Raw genomic sequence first — 21498 nt, 5'->3', positions numbered from 1 at the left:
CCCATCCAACCCACCCCCTGCCAGGCTCCTTGTCCCCTGACCGCCCCCCTGGGACACCACCCCCATCCAACCCCCTCTGCTCCCTGTCCCCTGACTGCCCCGAACCCTATCCACACCCCTACCCCCTGCCAGGCCCTCCGGGACTCCCATGTCCTATCCAAACCCCCCTGTTCTCCGCCGCCTGACCGCCCCACCTCCAGAACCTCTGCCCCATCCAAACACTCCCTGCTCTCTGTCCTCTGACTGCCCCCCGGGACCCCCTACCCAATCTCCCTCGCTGCCCTGCGCACTGCCTCTGCCCCCTTACCACTCCGCTCAGAGCGGCAGGAGCTTGCAGCCCCACTGCCTGGATGAAGCCAGCTGTGCTACCCACATGGCACCGCAACTACAGGGAAGGAGGGACAGCGGGGGAGGGGCCGGGGCCTAGCCTCCCTGGCAAGGAGCTCAAGGGCCGGGGAGGACAGTCCCGCAGGCCAGATGTGGCCCACGGGCCGTAGTTTGCCCACCTCTGTTTTAGCTCATTTATTTTATAACTCCGAGAGAGCATTGTTGTTTTTTCACGTACAGGAAAAGAGCACTAACTTTACCTTAAATAACAGCCCTCAGCCCAAGGAGCTGGCCAACTGAGGCCAACATTTCCATGTGAAGGACTGTTCTGCTGTGTTCATCTGTTTTATAACACAGTTGATATTAAAGCCATGTATCACAATGATGTGCTGGCTCCTTTCTAGCCACGCCCCCAGCCACGCCCATTGCAACAGACAGGAGGGAAGAGATTAGCTCAGCAGGGCCACAAACCATTCTTTAAGCAACAGCAAGTGTTGTGTGATCCTGGAATGAGGGCCCAGGGAGATGGTGTGAGAGTGTGGGCAGGCCAGGTAACAGGTTCTGATGGGCAGAGACAGACTCAGGAGGGCTGGGCAGGAGAAGCAGATCCGGTAGGGCAGAGGGCTGAGCAAGGGAAAGCAGCCTAGCAGGGAGGCTGGGAGTGATCCAGGGAGCTGTTGGGGAGCAGGTGCTGTCATCTAGTGCTGAGCAGCTGAGCCACAAGCAGCTGAGGGTCAGCAGGGAACAAGGTGTTCGATCAGCCTGTCACAGAGGAGACAGGATGATCACAGCCTGTTGCCCACAGAATCAGAAATGTCCAATAAAAGACAAGGACCAACAGTGTAGCAAAGCTGCAGGGAGACAACATTGCAGCTACGCCAACATCACCATCAGGAGATGTTGCCCCAGAACACCAATGGCAGAGCAAGACCAGGTCTAAAAAACCAAGGGCCGGACCTTCAGAGAGAGAAGCAACTAAGAGTGATGAAGTTCAGCAGGGTGATGCACAACTGCCTGTGTTGGAGAAAAGGGCTGGCTGGCTTTGTTCCATTCTGCTACCGATACACTTAGGGACCAAACATCTTGACAAGCTTGGGGAGTTCCACCAGTCTGGTGCTACGAAGCTGAAACTCAGCAGCCAGAATCCTGTCTTAGTTGGGTCTTCAGTGGGACAGCTATAGGTCAGTAACTTTTTCTACTTAATAGGCAATCTGAGGGTTTATTGGGAAGGCACCAAAGGCTAGAGCACAGCCGAGGGCTTGCTCTGAGCTTGTGTTATACAGAACACACCACCTGATCCCAAACAGGGTTGGTGCCCACTGCTCTCAGTAACACCCTGCCATTGGGTCAGCAACGATCCCGACACATGACATGGACAGACATGATAAGCCCACTACTGGGGCAGGCAGTTTTAAATATTCCAATAGGGGAAATGTTTTATAAATTCAGAGAGACACTTACTAGCTTCTCCAGTCCAAGCCCTGAGGATTTATCGTCGGTGACAGCTTTTCCCCTTCTTTTCTTATCCTCTCCACTGGATGCTTTTGTGCTGATTTTGGGATTTCCACAACCTTGGAAAACCTGAAAAAACCCCAAACCAAACCAAACCTTCCTTTATATTGTGGTTCAATAGCTTTTCCCATTAACTAGTGCTGTGTGTTTATTACTTTTCCTGTTAAATAATTCTGTCTGAATTCCCCATTTCTCCCACTCACCTGATCTTTTTGATTATGACCTAGTTTTTGGACCTGTCACCATAGTCTATATTAAAAAAAGAAAAATATCTCTAGCAATTTTGCATTCTCCTTCTATGATTCTAAAAATTCATCAGGCCTTAGAAGAAAAAGCAGGCAACCCTCCACCTTTCCCTACAACACAAAATGAAACCATCCCAGTGTACTGTACAAACAAGCCACACGTGCAAATGGCAGCTATGTGGTAATTTCACTAGACCAACACTGCCAATTTAACACAATAACACAAATCATCACTAATTCACCCAGTAGTTCATGCTGGTAGCATCACCGTCTGCAAGGACTGTTACCAAATTGGACATGGAAGCTGGATATAAGAAGAGAGGGAGGGACACTTACTTTCTGTTCATAATTACACAAGAGCAATTTTGAGACATTTGTTTCTAATGCACCTTATTGGACTCTTGCAAGAGCTGCATGGCAGCTGATTGATTACCTTGAGTGCTGAGGTACAGTCCTGTAATGCTGGGGTCTAGCTCTCTCCCGCAGCTATTCTACAGAGTGCACTTTTTAACATTAACCTTTGAAAATTTACAGTCAAACATTAATATTAAAATAATTAACAATTCACATTTGCTCTCACTGACACCAGTGAATAGTTATTAATGGTTTATTCTCTGCTATGGTTTATGAAGCAATAAACTGGTCCAAATAGTATATTACATATAGGATAAAAGATGGCCTTGTAATTTTACAAGCTGGTGAGTAAGTAAAGAGGTCTCAGCTACTTTTACCAGAGTATCAGATTACATTTCAGGGCCATCTATTGTTAAATTTTAAATGCATACAAATACTGACTGGAATAATATAATGCCTGGGGTTGAAATATCTGATGACTGGGAGAAATATCCCAAATCTACCTGGTCTGCAAATCCAACTAGAATAGCTCCACTTCTGAAGGCAGAAGTGTTCAATAAATATTTATGTTCTGTGTTTGGAATGAGGATGCTTAAGTACTTCCCAGCCCATTACGAAGGAAGATGTTAAATAGCATCTACTAGGACTACATTTTTTAAATCAATAGGCCCAGATAACTTACACCCAAGAGTTGGCTGAGGAGATGTTTGGCCCACTGATGTTAATTTTTTAATAAATCGTGGAATACTGGGGAAATTCCAGAATACTGGAAGAATGCTAATATTGTGCCAATGTTCACAAAGGGCAAGCAGAGGTAATTACTGGGTGGTCAGCCTGAACAGCAACCCCAGGTAAAATAATTGAAAATCTGACATAGGATTCAATCAATAATGATTTAAAGGATAGAAATATAATTAATGCCTATCAGCATGCTTTTTTAAAAGGAAAATAGGTCATCAAATAAACCTGATTTTATTTCTTGTTTAGATGAATGGACTTCTGTAATTTGTTTGAACTTTATACTGTACGACATTCAGATTGAAAAATTCACACTATGCAATATCAATACAGCACACGTTAAATGGATTAGAAACTGGCTAATTGGCAGATCTCACAAAGTAATTATCAATGGAGAATCAACATCACATGGGGATATTTCTGGTGGGGTTCCACAGGGAGAGGTTTTAAGCCTGCCACTACTCAATTTTTTATCAATGATCTGGAAGTAAAGATAAAGTCACTGCTGATAAAATTTGCAGATGGCACAAATATCGTGTGAGGAGTAAATAATGTTGAGGACAGGACAGGAAAAACAAAGCGATCTGGGTCCCTTGGAAAGCTATGGCCATTGAAACAAAATGCATTTTAATACAGCCAAATGTAAGGTCCTACCTCTATGAACCAAGAATAGAGGCCATAGCTACAGAATGGGGGACTGTATTCCGGAAAGCTGTGATTCTGAAAAGGATCTAGGGGTCATCATGGGCAAACAACAGAACATGAACTCCCTGTGCGATGCTGTGGCAAAAACAAACACTGGATGTACAGAGGAGCAGTGAGTAGAAGCGGGGGTGGGGGTGATTTTGCCACTGTATAAGGGAACTGTTGAGACTGATAGTGGATCTGTATTTGCATTTTAAGAGGATTCTGAAAAAACTTGGAAAGGGGACAGAAAAAGCCACAAAAATGATTGCAGGGTCGAAGGAAATACTTTACAATGGGGACTCAATCTGTTTAGCTAATCAGAAAGAAGCTCAAGAGGTGACTCGATGACAGTGTATAAGTACCTTCACGGGGAGAAAATACCAGGTACTAAAGGGCTCTTTAACCCAGGGAGGAAGGCAGAAGAACCACCTATAGCTGGATGTTAAAGCCAGACAAATCTGAATTAGAAAAGAGGCACACATTTTTCACAGTGAGGGTGATTAACCATTGGAACAAACTGCCAAAGGAAGCGGTGAAGTCTCCATCTCTTGATGTCTTCAGATCCAGACTGGATACCTTTCTGGAAGATGCTTTAGTCCAACACAAGTTACTGGGCTCAATACAGAGGTAAGTGGGTGGAATTCTCTGTCCTGTGACATTCAGGAGGTCAGACGAGGTGAGCTAATGGTACTTTCTGGCCTTAAACGCAATGAATCTGTGAGATTTCCAGCGTTCGACTATGGCTTCTGGGCCAGATGAAGAAAGAAATACTTCACAACAATACATTCTACGCTCACTAGGTGTTCAGGTTTGGTTCTTACTTCATCCAAACTCCCATGCCTCTTTATTCTCCTGTAAGTACTTTTGCAGAGGGACGGAGGTGCTGCTGACGCCACACAGCTCATATTGGTTAAGCAGTGACTATGTGACTAAGCGGTACTCAGCACGCAAGAGGACACAAAGGAAACCATGATCCCTGCACCAAGGAAATTACAATCCAGACTGAGAAATGGTGAAAATCAGACACACAGTGTGCTAGAGGGGCTAGAGGAGAGTGCTGTGACAGCAGACATGCTTTAAGATATTGCAACTGGGTATTTTCCAAGAACTTCAATGGCCTTCATTGGATCAGAACCTTTACGAGTAGGTGACAGCATACGTTGATGTTTTTTGCATAAGAAATGAGTTTAAGGAAGGATTTGAGTAGACAGAAGGTGGCTGGTCACGCACTCTGGGTGAGAGTGCCGCAAACCAGAAAGCCCAGTAGCTTGAAGTATAAAAAGAAAATTATCCTAAAAATATCATCAGGCTGTAAAAAAGGCCAAGCCCAAAGTTATTTGCACTATGAGGAAGAATAACACTAGTGAGTGCAGTTTAACAAGAAAAACAGGACTCAAGATGCTGAAAAGCAAGAAAACAAAGTCTCTAAATATCTGATCACTGTTTCCTTCACCCAGAGGAGGGAGCTTTGATTAGTTACATCTGCATAATTACCTAAACACTCCATGTTCTAAATGGATTAAGAAAGGGTTTAAGATCTATTTCCATATGTACATATGACCTGCAGCTACCCTTACAATAATATTACTGAGGTACTAGAAGTGTTCCTGACAGAATTTAAAATCATCTTTAATCCAGAATCTTAAAAGAGAATCTCCTCAATTCTATTCTCAGCTTTGCCATTAACTTCCACTGCAGCCACGGGCCACTCATTTACTCTCTCTGCCTCAGTTTCTCTATCTTGGGAGTGATAATACTTACTTATTTGACTCACAGGCATGTTGTGAAGTTTAATTAGTCAGGGTTGACAAAGACCATTGCTAATGAAGGCTACTAAGCATTAAGAATATTTTGCATTGAACTGGGTCAGAAGAAACTTTTACAGCATTACTAAACTGACGGCCTGATGCCTCTCTGCATTCCTGTCTTTGAAATAGGAGATCTGCCTCTTTTGGCATTTTTATTCCTTTCTGCATCATCAGTAGGGATCCTAGTTTTCTGTGATGATAAAACCAAAATTCTCCCTTTCTGTGGATTGGTTGTCTGAGATAAGCCACTGTTTCCATTTAGATTATTTAGTATCACTGGCTGGCTGAGTTCATTTACTTGTGTATCAGTATTTAATGCTGCTGGCTGGATATCATTGTTATGGCATGTCTAGTTACTAATAGGATGCTCAGAGCTTTTTGTAGGAGTGTTTTTGATTATTAATAAAACCAGCCAAATAAATAAATCAATACAAATGAGCTCTGTGGTAGCCAATCCTTCCCAGAAGCATACCCTCATCCTTCCTCAAACACCCAATCAGATCAATGGTTTCTGTAGTGTGCTTGGAAGGTCAGCAAATTCAGGCTCCCCCAGATCAATAGAACAGATGTCTGGAGATTTGAGCGGCCTAATGAGGAACCAGGTGCCTTGATTTGGACCTGCGAAATTGTAAATTGATAAATGAGACAGGTGAATTGAACAGAAGAATTCACTTGGTTTTTGACAGAAGGTCTGTGGAAGTAGGGTGTTTCTTGTAATTTTGGTTCAAGAAACATGAACATTTTCAAAATAGGCCATTTGCTCTTTGGGTGTCTTTAAATTCAGGCTAGTTGCCTATTTAACCAAGTATGAATTTGCAGGTAGAAGCTATCAACAGATCCTAAAATAATAGTACATTAGCACACAATTCCTTAATGCAGAGATATCAAGCACTTGAATGTTAGCAAGTGGTGCCAACTCATTTCACTCCAGCAGCTGAATGCTCTTTGTATGCTGAGAACTTGTAGTGAGCTTAAACTGCAGCAAGGGCATTTAGGTTAGATATTAGGAAAAACTTTCCAACTGTAGGTGTAGTTAAGTTTTGGAATAGGTTTCCAAGGGAGGTTGTGGAATCCCCATCACTAGGGGTCAGACAAACACCTGTCAGAGACGGTATAGGTGTAAATCAGTCCTGCTTTTGTGCAGGGGGCTGGACTTGATCTCCCATAGTCCCTTCCAGCCCTACATTTCTATGATTCTGTGAACTCTCTGCTAAGACCTGATTATAACAAATTACCTAGACGGCAGAGAGAGTGAGCCCCATTAGCATTCCTGGTAAGCATCCACTCCTCCTGCCCTCAGTCTAGAATCTTTCTTTTCTAGATATATTGTCCTCTTAAACAGGTGCAGGTAGAATACATATATTGAATCATGCATTGTAATGGCAATTCTGTGGCAATCCAAATATTTCATCTGTCTACTTCTTCTGGTGCAAGATCTTTAAAAATTATACATAACATATTTAAAATTTTGTTTTATAGAAATGAAATGAGTCCAATTTCATTGCTGTAGTTTACCGTTTATAGTCCTATTACTGTGGTTATTATGAAACAATTCTTTCAGGGATATAAAAACACAGAGGAATAATGAAAAACACTTCATGGCATTTATAGATCCATTCATTCCTCTATTCTCTTCCTTATTATAATTGATTACTCTATTTCTGTGCTCTATTAGCATTGTGTTTTGTGCTGCACTGGTATTTCTATCCATCTCTCTGCTTGGTCTGTCATTGACTTATCTATTTGCCAGCCAGCTTCAGATTAATTTTCCATCAGAATCTGTTAGTTACAGCACTTCAGAGTCATGGGAAAGGCAGCTGGGGTTCAGGAAGACAAATTATTCTGCTGTTAACATCAGCCTCAGTGGGTTGTTGAGAACAACATTAGAGAAATGATGCCAGAGTGAATTCTCTCTAGCACAAGTTGATACATGCAGCTAATGTGTCAAATTCTGCTCTGAGTTACAGCTGTGCAAATCTTTACAGGCAAAGGGTGAATGGTTGTAACTGGCAAGGAAATTTGGGCCAATTGCTACGATGGGCAGGAGGCTATTTTATGAACATGCTTACTGTAAAGATGAGTCTGGTCTAAAACTTTGACTTGATCATAGACAGACAAAACTGCACTGCTCAGTACCTGAGAAAGGGATCTCCCCTCCCCTGCCATATAAAATGTCCAACTTCTCTGGAAAAATTACCTGAAAATAGCAGCTTGTGCTAACTTTCCACACACTGAAACTCCATTTCCCCCCCAAAATGACTGAAGCATCTGAGGATGCTGAAAGACAAATAATCTGAAATCATTTTATAAACCTGTCTTTCATACAGTGTTACACCAGGGATGTGAAATCACAGCTCCCACAAGCAGAAAGCAACAGAACTAACCTCCATACCACTACTATCTGGACATCAGAGAGAATGGCAGATCAGATGCGGGCAAACAAATTGGGTGAACCTTGGCTGAACCCTTCTAGAGCAGGTATAGAATCTCAAACCTCAATGTGCGTTTTTCAGATACTAATTCTAGCAGCCTCCTATTATGCTAGTGAAGAACCTAAATAATTGGATGTACCCAGACCTCTGTAATATACATGGAAGTTTAAAAATTAGCCATTTTGGCAGATATGAGATGAAGAAGTAACACTCACTCCTTAAGTCAAAAAGAAATCTCCAGTCTAGTGTATTTCCAATGCTATATGTTACATTGCAGGGTCTAGTCTCTTACTGAACCAGAGGATTTACCCAAGTAATTCTCCCAGCATGCTAATTTACACTAACAGATGAATCAACAGACTCCCTTTATGCAAATAGCAATTTGCAGTCTTTTACAGTTTATACTGTCTGAAATCCAGGAATTAGTTGTCAGGAGTGAGGGTACAGATGGGAAACAGTTCAATACCCAGCCAAGAAGTTTCCCTGAAGGGAGAGGGGTAAAAGGAATGGTGCCGGTTATGGTGCTGCTGGGTTTTGTTTCAAAAAATGAGCATTGATAAAAAACAATGACACTGTTTGCCGAATATGACTTAAAAACTGTAGTGAAACAACAAAATGATGAGTCAGATGTTGGTTCTGGGAAATTCTGTAACTATGGCAATATGCACGCTTTCCTGGTTAGGACAGTAATACACAAGTCTCCTGGCCGCACATCAGGCTGGCATTTGGGAGTAGTTGTGCTGTGGGATTTCACTGCTTGCAATGTTGTTTATTTTCTGAGTAGTTTTATCCTGGCCTGGGTGGATCAGATGACATTAGGGGAGATGTCACCACACCTATCAAAGGACCTTGTTCTGTGGACCGGATATCAAAAGGTCTCTTTTCCCACCACCAATGCAAGAGGGATTTACCCCGATAGTAACAGTGGTAGCTAGGTGCATCACCTCCTTCTCAGGTAACCAGCCTTATCATTTGTGGGTAGCCCTGTGAAAAACTTATTAGCCACACCCCTAACATGATTGTAACCAACTGCTGGCCACCACAATTGCACCATTATGCACAGACCCAGCCTAATGAATGGGGAGCATCAGCCAAGATTACTGTTTGGATACATTCCAAAATTAACTGACCCACTTCACACATGTGAAAGACTTTGAAGTCCCTTCATCCCAATTCCTACTGATCACATTTTCAAGGAGAAGTGCTAAAATACTTACATTAATTTCAAATGGAAGCTGAGAGTCTCTTTTCCATTTCTTGTACCCCCAAATCGGCCAGAACCGTGGTTGCAGGCTTTGCTGGGTCCAAAAGCCACTTCTGGCTCTTCCCGTGAATGAGAGACTTCAGGTTGTGATTTTCAAAAGCACTCAGTGCTGGCTTAACTCTGCTCCCATTTAAGTCAATGGTAAAATTCCCCCTTGACATCTATGAGAGCAGAATTGGGCCAGTGCTGAGCACACCTTAGTCTTTTAACTTTGCACTATGTTAACAGCCTTTGTTCATGTCCAAACCAAAGTTATCTTGGACCAGCTGAGCACTGCAGTATGCCACCTCTACATATCAGAGAAATATAAATGACCATATATGACTGCATGATGTGTAAATTTCTACCCTTTGCCTGGAAAGACAGATAACCTATGGGCATATCTTCTGTGTATTTCCTTTTTTCCCTGGGTAAGAAAATAAATATATCGGCTGTTTACTTTCAAACTTTAAATAAAGCCTTTGATATGGATGATCAACTGCTGATAGTTCAAAGGCATTGTGACTGGCAGTACCTCAAGAGCCTTGGCTGATATGTCACAAGTAACCACTTTAGAGAAACACCATGTGTAGAAATGAACCAGATGTGATCCAGTTTTTTCCAGTGATTTCAAACTGTGCTCACAGACTGAAGTGGAAAGGGAAGCGGTGTGGCTCTTAAACCTCACTTTCCTTGCTCTCTCTATCCTTGATCCTTCCCTATTTGTCACACTCATCATCTCAGCGATTTGTCAGCTCCCAATCTCTGCTACTTGGCTCCACGTGCAAATACAGTCAAGTGCACTTTGTTACAAGATCCAAGTCAGAAAGCTTGTCAAATGCACTTTGCTGCTCTAGTCAAGTATGGATTGGAATAGAGTATCCACCCCCTGTGAACGCTTGCATTTACAACAGGGGGCCCCATCAGTGCTTGTTGCAGTTCAGATGATGTTCTACTTCCCCATATAATGAACACGCTTTTTAGTCCCGAATAACAATGACAGGTTGGGAGGCTTGGTGGTATGTTTGTGTGAAAAGCAGGAACCCGGAAAGATTGTTCACTTTGCCAAGGCTTCTTACACATGCAGCTGTGTCATGTGCTTGTGATTAGTGGATTAAATGTGCTGAAAGTGGTGATCAATAAAACAGCACGTGGAAATGTAGCTCTTGTGAGATGCTGAGCACCAGCAGAACCTGCTTCACAGGATGATTGCCATGTAACAACCCTACTCCATAAATACAACCAAGTAAGCCAAATGTTTCCATTTCTTAGTGTTCCCTGTGGCTGTCCAGAGTGGTTGTCTCCTGGGTCAAGTGTAAGGCAGCCCACAAACTTGCAGTCCATAGCTCAGCTCAGTGAGAATACAAAAAACCCCTCGGCTACAGAGGTTGAGGCACCATAATACAATGCCACCACACTTTCCACAGGGATTCAGAATTCAACACCAGGCAGTATTTGGTCCATACATATCAAGTTGGTTGGCTGGAGGTGGAGATGGGGAGGAGTTTGAATCAGAAGCATTTGACAAGCTTTGCCTGTATGGGGTGAATGGTTTCTTTTAATTAAAAGAAGCTGGTATTTAATCTCTCTGCCTACTGTATGTTAAGGCAGTTGAATGGTATTGGAAGAAAATGCACAAGGCTGTAGCCAGAGCATTTTCAACTGATTTCAACTGTGATTTAGACACAGATCTCAGCTCCTTACCTTGGCTGTGATAGACTCTCTGTTTTCCTGCATGTTAGAAATGGCTTCAGCAATCCGGGTGTGAATGGTACCAATTACAGTGTCTACATTGGATGGTCCATCAAACCGGTCAGCCACTAGCAGCATAGAATCTAGTAAAATAAGAGAGATGGAGACACCCTTTAAGTACATACTATACAAATCAAATTATAGTGTAACTTAAAATGTACATATATTTGTATTGGGAGGAATCAAACATTTGCCCCTCAGTAGATGAAGGTGTTGAAGAACATCTTCCAGGTACTTGTATTGTGTGTATATTTTCAGTAGTTTCACACTCTGAATTTGGCAGCATTCAAAATAAGGCCCAAATGCATCAGTAAGGGAATCCATAGTTCCAGATGAATACCATAGGGAAGTAACGGCTATTACAGCATCTCTTTGCAGACTACCACTACCTCACAAAATGACCAGAGAGCATTGGGTGTTCTATAGAGAGAAATCTGTGCAGAAATATAAAGCAAGGATCTTGCTCTAACCCTCCCCTATTGGCTTGCGTTCAACTTTCAACCAAGTGCTGCTAGGAACGGAACTCTGGAGATAGTGGTGTTTACACAAAGTGCCCACGGAAGGGTTTTATGAGTAATAGGCACGTGTGTGGCTCCCATAACGGGGATGGAGAAAAAAAACTTCCTCCCAGTGAATATTTCCCATGCACCATTTTAAATCTGAGTGCTCTGGCAGGATGAAGCATGACCAGCAAGAGAAAATGTCTACCTCACATGTGGAACAATAGAGCACAACACATGCAACTAAACTGGTAAGAGAGAAGGTGAGGGGGGTGAGGGGTGGATGAAAGGTGCCCAGTGCTCTAAGCTGCTATTGATTTCAGCACCTCACAAGCTCTGGAGCTGAAATGACAATGGATCAGAGCAGAATTCATCCATGTTCTAGAAGTTATTTACTGGATTTATGCCTTGCTGGATTTTACTGGCAACACAAGCTAATGCAGAAAGAAATTTTATATACGTGCATGGTACTGGAGATCAAAAGAACATAGTGTGTATACAGACTGATACCCTGAATGTCCAGAGACCGGAAACAACCAAGACCTTAGAGGTTAAAGGAATGGATTAAAAATGGGACTGTTTGTACACCGCCATCTGCAGGTTCTTAACTACTGACAACTGCCATCAAGTTCAGATTCTTCTTTTGAGAATTGCAGTGCAAAGTCTCCTCTTGATGTCTTTGTCTTTATTAAGAGATGCCATTCACCTTCCTAGAAATGCAGCCCCTGCTCTATAAACATTGTATTAGCCTCTACGTTTATTTAATTGTATAGATCTGTGAGTGGAGTATAGCAGCGCAAGAGTGAGTGGACTACCAGCACTGGATGGCTTGACAAAAGCACAGGTTCGCATAGGTTCCCTTATTCCACCACCGTGCATGCTCTGCCAATGCACCTCAGCCCTGTTCTACGATATCCACTGCTTTCCAAAGCAAGCCCCCTGCACTTCCAGTTCTGCCACTGCATTTAAATCTTGAACTGCAATCCTTCCACTCTTTGCTATTTCCTCTATTGAGTGCTCCAAAACAACAAATGGGATGACTCCAAAACTGAGTCACACACCAGAACACTACACATCCAGTGCACAGGAAGAGACAGTGTTGTAAGTGAAAAATCCTGAGGTTTCTAATGAATCCTGTGTGGTGAGACCATCATACTATAAATAGACTTAACAATAATGTCAATCAGCATTGCTTTTATTTTTAACCACATAGTTTGACATAAAAATATCTCATAACCACCTATTGGGCATTGGCACCTGTACTGATTTCAATGCACTTTTGTTTAACAAATAAACTAGACCACTGAACTGGATAAAATCAGATTGTGGAGGAAAACGGACGATGTTAACAAAATGCTTGGAATCCCTGCTATCTGCCCATACAGAAAAATGATTTGTCTGCCCTAAGCTGTTTTTTCTTCCCAATATATAGAGGGTCAAATCCTGAGGTCCTTAACTCAAGAAAACTACCATTCACTTCAATGGGACTGAGCAAGGTCTATTCTAGTTCTTCTACTCTACCCATCAGTTGGTACCCAGACTGCTCTCAGGGGATGGTGTGGTGTGGTACAAAGGCTAACTCAGCATGAGTATGTATTGCCAGCATTATTCACTCCACACCTCAATGCATTCTGTACCTGTCACATGTTTCATAGTGATATTGTTTTACAGAACTTACATTTATTTCTATTAGTACACTTTCTGTGTCTTTAACCTGCAAAGCCAGGCTCCATTATACCAGCACCAAGAGTCCAACTGTACAGGGCTCAAAGAAGGAACAATTAATGCTTTTTATAGAAACCAATCTGGGCCCAATCCAACACTCACAGAAATCAATGGAACAACTCCCATTGACGTCAAAGGGCTTGGGATGAGGCTCTTTCAGACACATACAACATATGGTGTCCCTAGCCTCTCTTTATCAGAAGCTGGGAATGGGAGACAGGGAATGGATCACTTGGCGATTTGTTCTGTTCATTCCCTCTAGGAATGGCACCTGGCATTGGCCGCTGTCGGAAGACAGGATATTGGGCTGGATGGACCTTTGGTCTGAGCCAGTGTGGCGGTTCTTATGTTATGTTCTTATGGGGGCAATGTCCATAATAAAGGGCCTGATCTAAAGCTCAATGCAATTGGTTTAATAACACCCACAACTCAGCTGACAATATTCTCTATATTGTACTATCTAATGATTATATTGTGGTAGCTCCTAGAGGCCAACCAGGCTGGGGTCGCATTGTGCTAGGCACTGCACAAACATACAGAAAACACAGGCCGTGCCCCAACATGCTTACAGTCTAAAAGACATGACATAACAGGCTGATGAGACAAACAAGCAGGCCAGAGCAGAGGGTAACAAAAATAACAGACTCTGCTCAAATCTTACCCAATGACTCAGGAACAAAGATCACAAATTGTTACTTGCCCATGTCTACAGTCTGGGATATGGCAGCTGCAAAGCCAGGGAGGGTTAGCTTGGCAGCATTTCTTGTTTATCATCAAACTAAATGAACTGTTTTAGCTGTTTTTTAAATTTAATCAAGAACTGAAAAAAATTACCGTAGTTTCTCCATTACAATTTTTTTTTACAGTAAAAGCCAACAGCTGCTTTGATATAGAAAATCAAACATGCCGCATAATGGTGTAATGGCTTTTTGGTATTTTCTGCCCCTGCTGCAGTACCAAGGATCTGAAGTTTAACTCCTGCTCCTGTTTAGGAGTAGTAACAGATTTTTCAAGAAAACTTTTCTGAACAATTTTAGCTTGTGGATGCATCAATTCTGGGGACACATATTGATAGATGAAAGGAAATCCCCAAAATTATTGATAAAATTCAATCTATCACTCACTGTAAAACATCTCCTTTAACTTGACCTGCCCTGCTCTGACCATATAATACAGTAGCTACATGTTTGTCATTACAATTTCACGTTCAACCACAAACAATGGGGTAAGAGCGAAGGATGCAGAGTGGCAGTGAATTTCCACTGTAGTGAGGCGGTGTGGTTCCCTGCTGCCCTGGAGAGAGACGAGCCCCTTCAGACACCAGAGTGGGTGGAACCAGGGAGCTCTGAGCCTGCCCCCCCAAAGGGTCAGGCGCTGCCCCGGAAGTATAAAGGCCTGACCTCAGGGCTCACTGTAGAGGCAGCCGACGGGGAGGCCAGACGCCTCCTACCTAGCTCGCGAGTGGGAAAGCCCAGCGGCCTGCAGAAGACCTAAGGACTGGCCCGGCCTGCCCCACGCCAGCTACCCAGAGGAGTTGCCAAGCCTGCCCCTGGCCAGCTACCCCGAGGAACCCATGATGCTGTATCCCCCTGAGGACACCACCCTGACCCAGGTACCTCAAGAGGGGGAGTCGAAGTAGCCTGGGGGCAGGCGACCCTACTCTGGCTGCAGCCCTGCGAGAACCCATGTCAGTGTGTTGTGGCCAGGATCCCCACTGACACAGCAGCGGGTCTTCTGCTGCTGCTAGGGCCCCGGACTGGGACTCAGTGGAGTGGGAGGACCTGAGTCCCCCCCTGCCACCCAACTCACAGGTGGCAGTCTCCCCCTCTCCCAGGCCCTTTGGAACGTAGGGCCTGGACCTACTGTTACTCTATACTGTTACTGCTCAGCCCCGGCCTGACTCACCAGTGCCCCGCCCTGACCTAGGGCCTGGGCTTACCATTAGATACTGTTACTGCTCAGCCCCTGCCTGAGGGCCTGAGCACCTGATTCACCAGTGCCGCGCCCTGACCTAGGGCCTGGGCTTACCATTAGATACTGTTACTGCTCAGCCCTGCTGAGGGCCTGAGCGCCTGACTCACCAATGCCCCGCCCTAGGGTCACTGTGCTTATTTTGCACCTTCACTAAGGCCATAGAGGAAGACTGGCGCGGCCGGACTAATTCCCCGCAAGAGCTGTTCCCCAAGGTAGCGAGGCGGTTTGGTCCCCTGCTGCCTTGGAGAGAGACAAGCGCCGGCTAGCCTCTCTACACGTGGTGGAGAATGTGGGCACGATCCTTCGACACCTGTGAGAAGGGGTATGGCGGGGAACATACCCCAGAATGAGCCATTGATATGGACAAACTTACCAAGTTCCTGACTGAGAGCCAGGAGCGGCAGCAGGCGGCCCAGCTCCAGCAGCAGCAGCAGCTGGGAACACAGCAACAGCAGCTGATTCGGGATCTGGGGGTTCAGAACCAGGAACAACAGTGACAATGCCGGCAGCAGCTGGCAATGGCACTGCCGTGCCCCGCAGAGCCCCAACCGGGAGACGCTGCGCCAGTGCGGCTGACCAAGATGGGACCCGATGACGACCCTGAAGCTTTTTTGGTAACTTTTGAAAGAGTAGCACTGGTTGCAGGGTGGGTCCCTGACCAATGGGCCACTCTCCTGGCCCGGTACTTAACCAGGACAGCCCAAACAGCGTACAGAGGGCTGTCTATGGAGGATACATGGGACTATAACCAGGTAAAGGCAGCGATTCTGGACGCCTTAAACGTCAGCCCGGAAACCTTTCGGCATCGGTTCTGGAGCTATCCCACCGGCACCAGACTCCGGTTGGTGGCCCAAGAGCTGAAGGAAGCATGCAAGTAGTGGCTACAGCCAGAGAGGAGGACCGCGGACAAGGTCCCGGAACAAATTATTTTAGAACAATTCATACACATCTTCCTGGCGTGAGGAAGGGCCTGGGTGCTTCGCCATTGGCCAGCAACGCTCGCCGCTGCCGTCGCTTTGATGGAAGACTTCCTTGCGGCCGAAGCACCGGTGGGCCCAGCTACCAGAGCCCACTCCCCAGGACCAGAGTGCCCGAACCCTGAAAAGAAAGGGGGCGCTCAGACCGAAGTGTGGAGTCTTCCCCGTGGGCAAGAGGCTTGCTTAGGGCTTTGGGCTAGACGCCCTGAACTCCCACCTTGACAAGGATCTGCGCCCCCTGTGCCAAGTGTCCCGTCGGAGTCCCCCCAGGGGCCCAATGGGAACCCTCTCCCCCCCAGGGTGGTCACCCGGAACTCGGGCCCTGCTTTGTATGCAGGAAGTATGGACACTTACAGCATGACTGCACTGAGGTGGACTGCAGCTTCGGCCACATTGGCTACCACAGGTCCCCAAGATCACGGTACTGGTAATTGTCGGGGACCACCCAGCCCTGGCCCTGATCAATTGGGGCTGTGGCCAGACGCTAATCCGTCAGACCTTGGGGCCCCGGGCCAACCCCCACCTGTGGACGATCCGGCTGCAATGTATCCACGGTGACGTGCGGCCATATCCCAGTGCGTGGTCCCACTAATGGTGGCCAGGATCACACGATGGATGGTCTTGGGCGAGACTTGCCGGCGTTCGAAGAGATCCTCCGCTCGACCTCTGTGCTCGAAGGAGATTGCCCTGAGGCCCAACCGGAGGAGGAAATCCCAGACCCCGAGGGAGGGACTGAGGAACCCCCGTCAGGGCCGGCTATCAAACCCCAACTTAACACAGGCTTTTCCTGCAATCAAAGAGCAGTCCCCACCTTTAGTTGGGCCTATGGACAACTAGCCGCTGTCGATGGGGCTGTGATCGACCTGCATCGTGCAAATCAGTGGCCCTGGTTTGAGCTACGCCATGACCGTCTTTACCGGGTGGAACAGGATCCCCACATGGGATAACCACAGTCCCAGCTGCTGGTGCTTCAGTGCCGCCGATGAGCGGTAATGAAGCTCGTACATGACATCCCTGCCGCAGGGCACTTGGGCCATGAAAAGACCCTTGCCCGGATTTTGATACGGTTCTTTTGGCCCGGTGCGCACCAGGAGGTGAGGAACTATTGTAGCTCCTGCCTGGAGTGCCAATTAGCGGCTCCCCCACAAGTACCCAAGGCCCCTTTGGTTCCCATGCCCATAGTGGAGATGCCATTTATGTGGGTGGCCATGGACTTGGTGGGCCCGCTCCCAAGAAGTGCTGCGGGATTCCAGTGCTGGTCACCGTGGATTATACCATGCGTTTTCCCGAGGCTGTGCCATTGTGGAGCACCACCGCCCAGGCCATCGCCGGCGAACTAGTGAAGGTCTTCGCTCAAGTGGGCCTGCCCTGGGAAATCCTAACGGACCAGGGTACCAACTTCACCTTCTGGCTGTTGCAGCAGGTATGCGAGCTCCTGGGAGTTAAACAGTTACGCACCTCCATCTACCACCCACAGACTGACGGACTGGTGGAACAATTTAATTGGACCCTGAAGGAGATGCTGTGCAAGTTCCCCGCAGAGGAGCTACGCCGGTGGGACAAGCTACTCCTGCCCTTACTGCTGGCAATCCGTGAGGTACCCCAGTCATCAACAAAATTTTCCCCGTTCGAGCTACTATATGGCCGCCGCCCACGGGCCTATTAGACTTAATGCGGGAGACATGGGAGCAGTCTTCGTCTCCAACCCAGGGCCTCCTGAAGTATGTTCTCCAGCTCCAGGAGCACCTCGTTCAGGCCGGAGCCCTAGCATGAGTAAACTTAAAAGCTGCACAAGCCCAGGCACAAACCTATAACCAAGAAGCGCGGGTCCATGCCTTTGAGCCAGGTGATCGGGTCCTGCTCCTCCTACCATTGAGTGAACCGAAGCTGCTGGCCCGTTGGCAGGGACCCTATGAGGTGGCCCGGAAGGTCGGGCCCGTCACCTATGAGGTCCACCAGCCCGACCGGCACAAGAAAACCCAGCAATATCATGTGAATCTATTGAAACCATGGTGGGAGCGGGAGGGCCTAATAATTAACCCTTACCCACCGGAACCAGAGGTGGGTCCCCACGCGCCCCTGACAGAGGATACTGGAGGCCCCCAGCTCGGCGACACACTCACAGAGAAGCAGCGAAAGCAGGCCCAGTGTCTCCTACAGGCTTTCAGGAGAACCTTTGCCCCACCCTGACCTAGGGCCTGGGCCTGTTGTTATATACTGTTGTTGCTCGGCCCCTGCCTGAGGGCCTGACTCACCAATGCCCCACCCTGATCTAAGGCCTGGACTTACCATTAGATACTGTTACTGCTCAGCCCTGCCTGAGGGCCTGAACACCTGACTCACCAGTGCCCTGCCCTGACCCAGGGCCTGGGGTCACTGTGCTTATTTTGTACTTTCACTAAGGCTGTAGAGGAAGACTCCCGCGGCCGGACTAATTCCCCGCAAGAGCTATTCCCCAAGGTAGTGAGGCGGTGCGGTCCCCTGCTGCCCCGGAGAGAGACAAGCCCTGGCTAGCCTCTCTAGGCACCCTTTGTTAAACATCCTGGCTATGTGACTTGCTTGAATTATGACCTTTAACATTACAGTGTGCAAGTATAATTTAAATACTGATCTGCTTTACTCCTAGTGGTCAGCTACTGTCAAAAACAGTGTCTCTTGGGCAAGAAGAACCTGGAACAAGTGCAAAAAGCATACAGAAATACCACCTAATCAATCAATTAGACTTGCAGATTGACCTTTCAGGAATGGCGGCCAGTCATTCTGCTGGGGCGAGATGGAGTGCAATGACAGGTAACAATTGGCTTGTCCTTGTCAGAAAGGCCAATGCACAAACTCCAGGTTTAAACCCATGGAGCAGATGCTGTCTCCTCTCCCCCACTTCTTTTAACCAGACTCACTAACCATTCTACGGGATTCACTTTCAATTAGTTGTGGTAACCTGCCATCTGGGTCATTAGAAATTAAAGCTAATTAGCATAAACTAATATGGATAAAAGCTGGCTGATGATCATATGTAACAGCAGCCTAGGTTCAGCTGAGCAGTGATTCAACTTTTACTTTGCAACATTCCACTGAAACAAGGAGACATGGCATGCATGCGTGTTTTAACAATAGAAGGCAGTAATACTGAGTAGAAAGACAGCTGAATTGTAAGAACAAGACAGCCGCTGAAGAGTCTGACAAGAAAATACAGTTCTGTGAGTGCATAAAAGGGAGGAAGAAGAGTGAAAAATCTAGTTAAATGGACTGTGTTGAAATGCATATGAAAGATCTTACTTACTCATGTGCTACAATGATGGGCTACCACGATACTTTTCCTCTTCGAACTTACTTTATTTTGCTCTAAATCTGCTAGCTCGGTCAGGTCCCAATCCAGCAATGAGCTGTGCGTGGATGGTTCCCTCCAGCCAGGGGGACAATGAAACTCTGCAGAGAAGTCTGACCTAGTCGAGTTCATTGCAGTATCAGGGCCATAGAACCTAGTAGGCTCCTCGTACGTTCAGAGAGACCCAGAGAGAGGGCGGTAAACACAAGAAGAGCTGCAGTGCCTGAGCATGGCAGGTTGAAATAAGCACAGAATTTGACCATCAATTGCCAGTCTCCTGTGGATTTTGGCAAGACTTATCATGCTATTTTAAACACATTTATTTTTGTGTCATTATACTCCCAGGAGGAGAGAGAAACCTTGACAAAGGAAAAAGGGTTAAAGTCATATGGTAGAGGGCTATTAAATAAGGCTTTACAGCTTTTGAAAGTCTCCTGGATGTCCTCCAGGGTTTCCATGCTGACCTTGGAGCACCAAAACCGAAGGTAGTAGCTGCGATTGTAATTTGTTTGTATAAGCATTAAACTGCTAAGAGCCCTTGACCAGCTGACACAGAGACATTAGTCTATAGTTACTAGTACCAGAAATTAAGGAATACTCACATGGCATGGCTGATCTACATGGAAGCACCACAAGTATTTTAGCTCTGTCCTCACCAAAAAGGAAACCTGAAAATGATTTTGGCCTGTGCACTGTATCTGGAAGGTAATTGTCACAACGGATGGCGTTGAGCAGTAGTATTACTGTGGAATTAGAGGAAGGAGAGAAGACGTACGGAACGACTGAGCTCAAGTGACCCAGCTGTCCTGCCAGTGCTGCATAAAGTAGCTTAGTCAGAACCACACAAGGGAGGCAGTGTGGTCTAGTGGCAAGACTACACGATTGGGGAAAGGAGGGCTGTAAACCTTACCTGAACCGCTGGCTCATGTGTTTGAGCTCAGACAAGAGCCTCAAACTGTCACAGGGCTCAGTCTGTGAAGATTTATTAATAGGAAATGGAGTCACTGAACCATACTTGGAAAGGCGCTGCTTTGTTCTGACCAAGGGAACCAAGTTCTCCCTTTCTAGATCTTGCTCCAAGGAAAGGGGACGGCTAATGGCTAGAGCAGATGACTCTGGAGGCTCTGTCAGACTATGCAGTGTGCTCTGGCATGGATGCATCTCCATTCTCCAAGGGGATATCCCGCATTGAGTGTCCTCTGGTGACACTGTCTGGCCACTGATACCCATTGCCTTGCCCTTCTCTGGAATGACTGGTCCTACTGCATGGTGTTGAAGAAAAAGAAAGGGATTTTTAAATTTATCCTCTGTGTTCTTAGAAGTTAGGAAAGCGCTTGCTTCCTGCTTTCGAAAGGAACTGGCTGAAAAAGTCAGGGGCCTCAGAAGGTTGCTGCACTAGGTGGATTTTTGACCCTTGGGCTGGCCTATGAGTACCTCAGCGGGTTAAAAATTTTTGAGTGCTAAGGGTTTTCAGCATGATGTACTGGCAGCACGAGGCCCAGGAGTGCAAATCTTGCCCTTTAGAGAAGCAGAGTTATGAGGCAGTTAGGAGAAAGTGCCCTGAGAGCAAGAGGAGTTGTGTGGCTGGAAGCCAGTTTTTCAAAAGTAGGCCCCTATGCCTTGCCCTATGCCCAGAAGGCAACAAACAAGGGCTCTAGAGAAATTACTTCCACAGACCATGACCCCTTCAGTCCTGTTGCCAGCTCCTTTCCTTTTAAACCAAGGGGCTTCTCATTTGAGTGCTTCAGTTGTGTTCTGTTACCACGGGGCCACATAACGAGAGGACAAACTCTCGCATAGCCAGGACCCAAACCAAGTAGGGCTTTCTGGTCAAAAACAAAACCTTGGCTTGGACCCCTCCAAATAACCTGGCAGCCAGCACTGACTAGAGAGCACAGG

The 21498-nt window shown here is 46.2% G+C and overlaps 1 protein-coding gene across 1 annotated transcript in view; it reads right to left on the bottom strand.

The window, feature by feature from the left end:
- GPC1 (glypican 1) overlaps positions 1-21498 on the bottom strand; it is a 340201-nt gene that overhangs the window by 6081 nt on the left and 312622 nt on the right. Inside the window, exons 5-6 of the mRNA XM_077826859.1 lie at positions 11051-11181; positions 1789-1908 (exon numbers count right to left, since the gene is read on the bottom strand). Coding sequence (XP_077682985.1) covers positions 1789-1908; positions 11051-11181 — 251 coding nt within the window. The remainder of the gene's footprint in view (positions 1-1788; positions 1909-11050; positions 11182-21498) is intronic.

Source organism: Eretmochelys imbricata, chromosome 9 (assembly GCF_965152235.1).
Source record: "Eretmochelys imbricata isolate rEreImb1 chromosome 9, rEreImb1.hap1, whole genome shotgun sequence".
Classification (NCBI taxonomy): Eukaryota; Metazoa; Chordata; order Testudines; family Cheloniidae; genus Eretmochelys; species Eretmochelys imbricata.
This window is presented reverse-complemented; position numbering and strand designations above follow the sequence as displayed.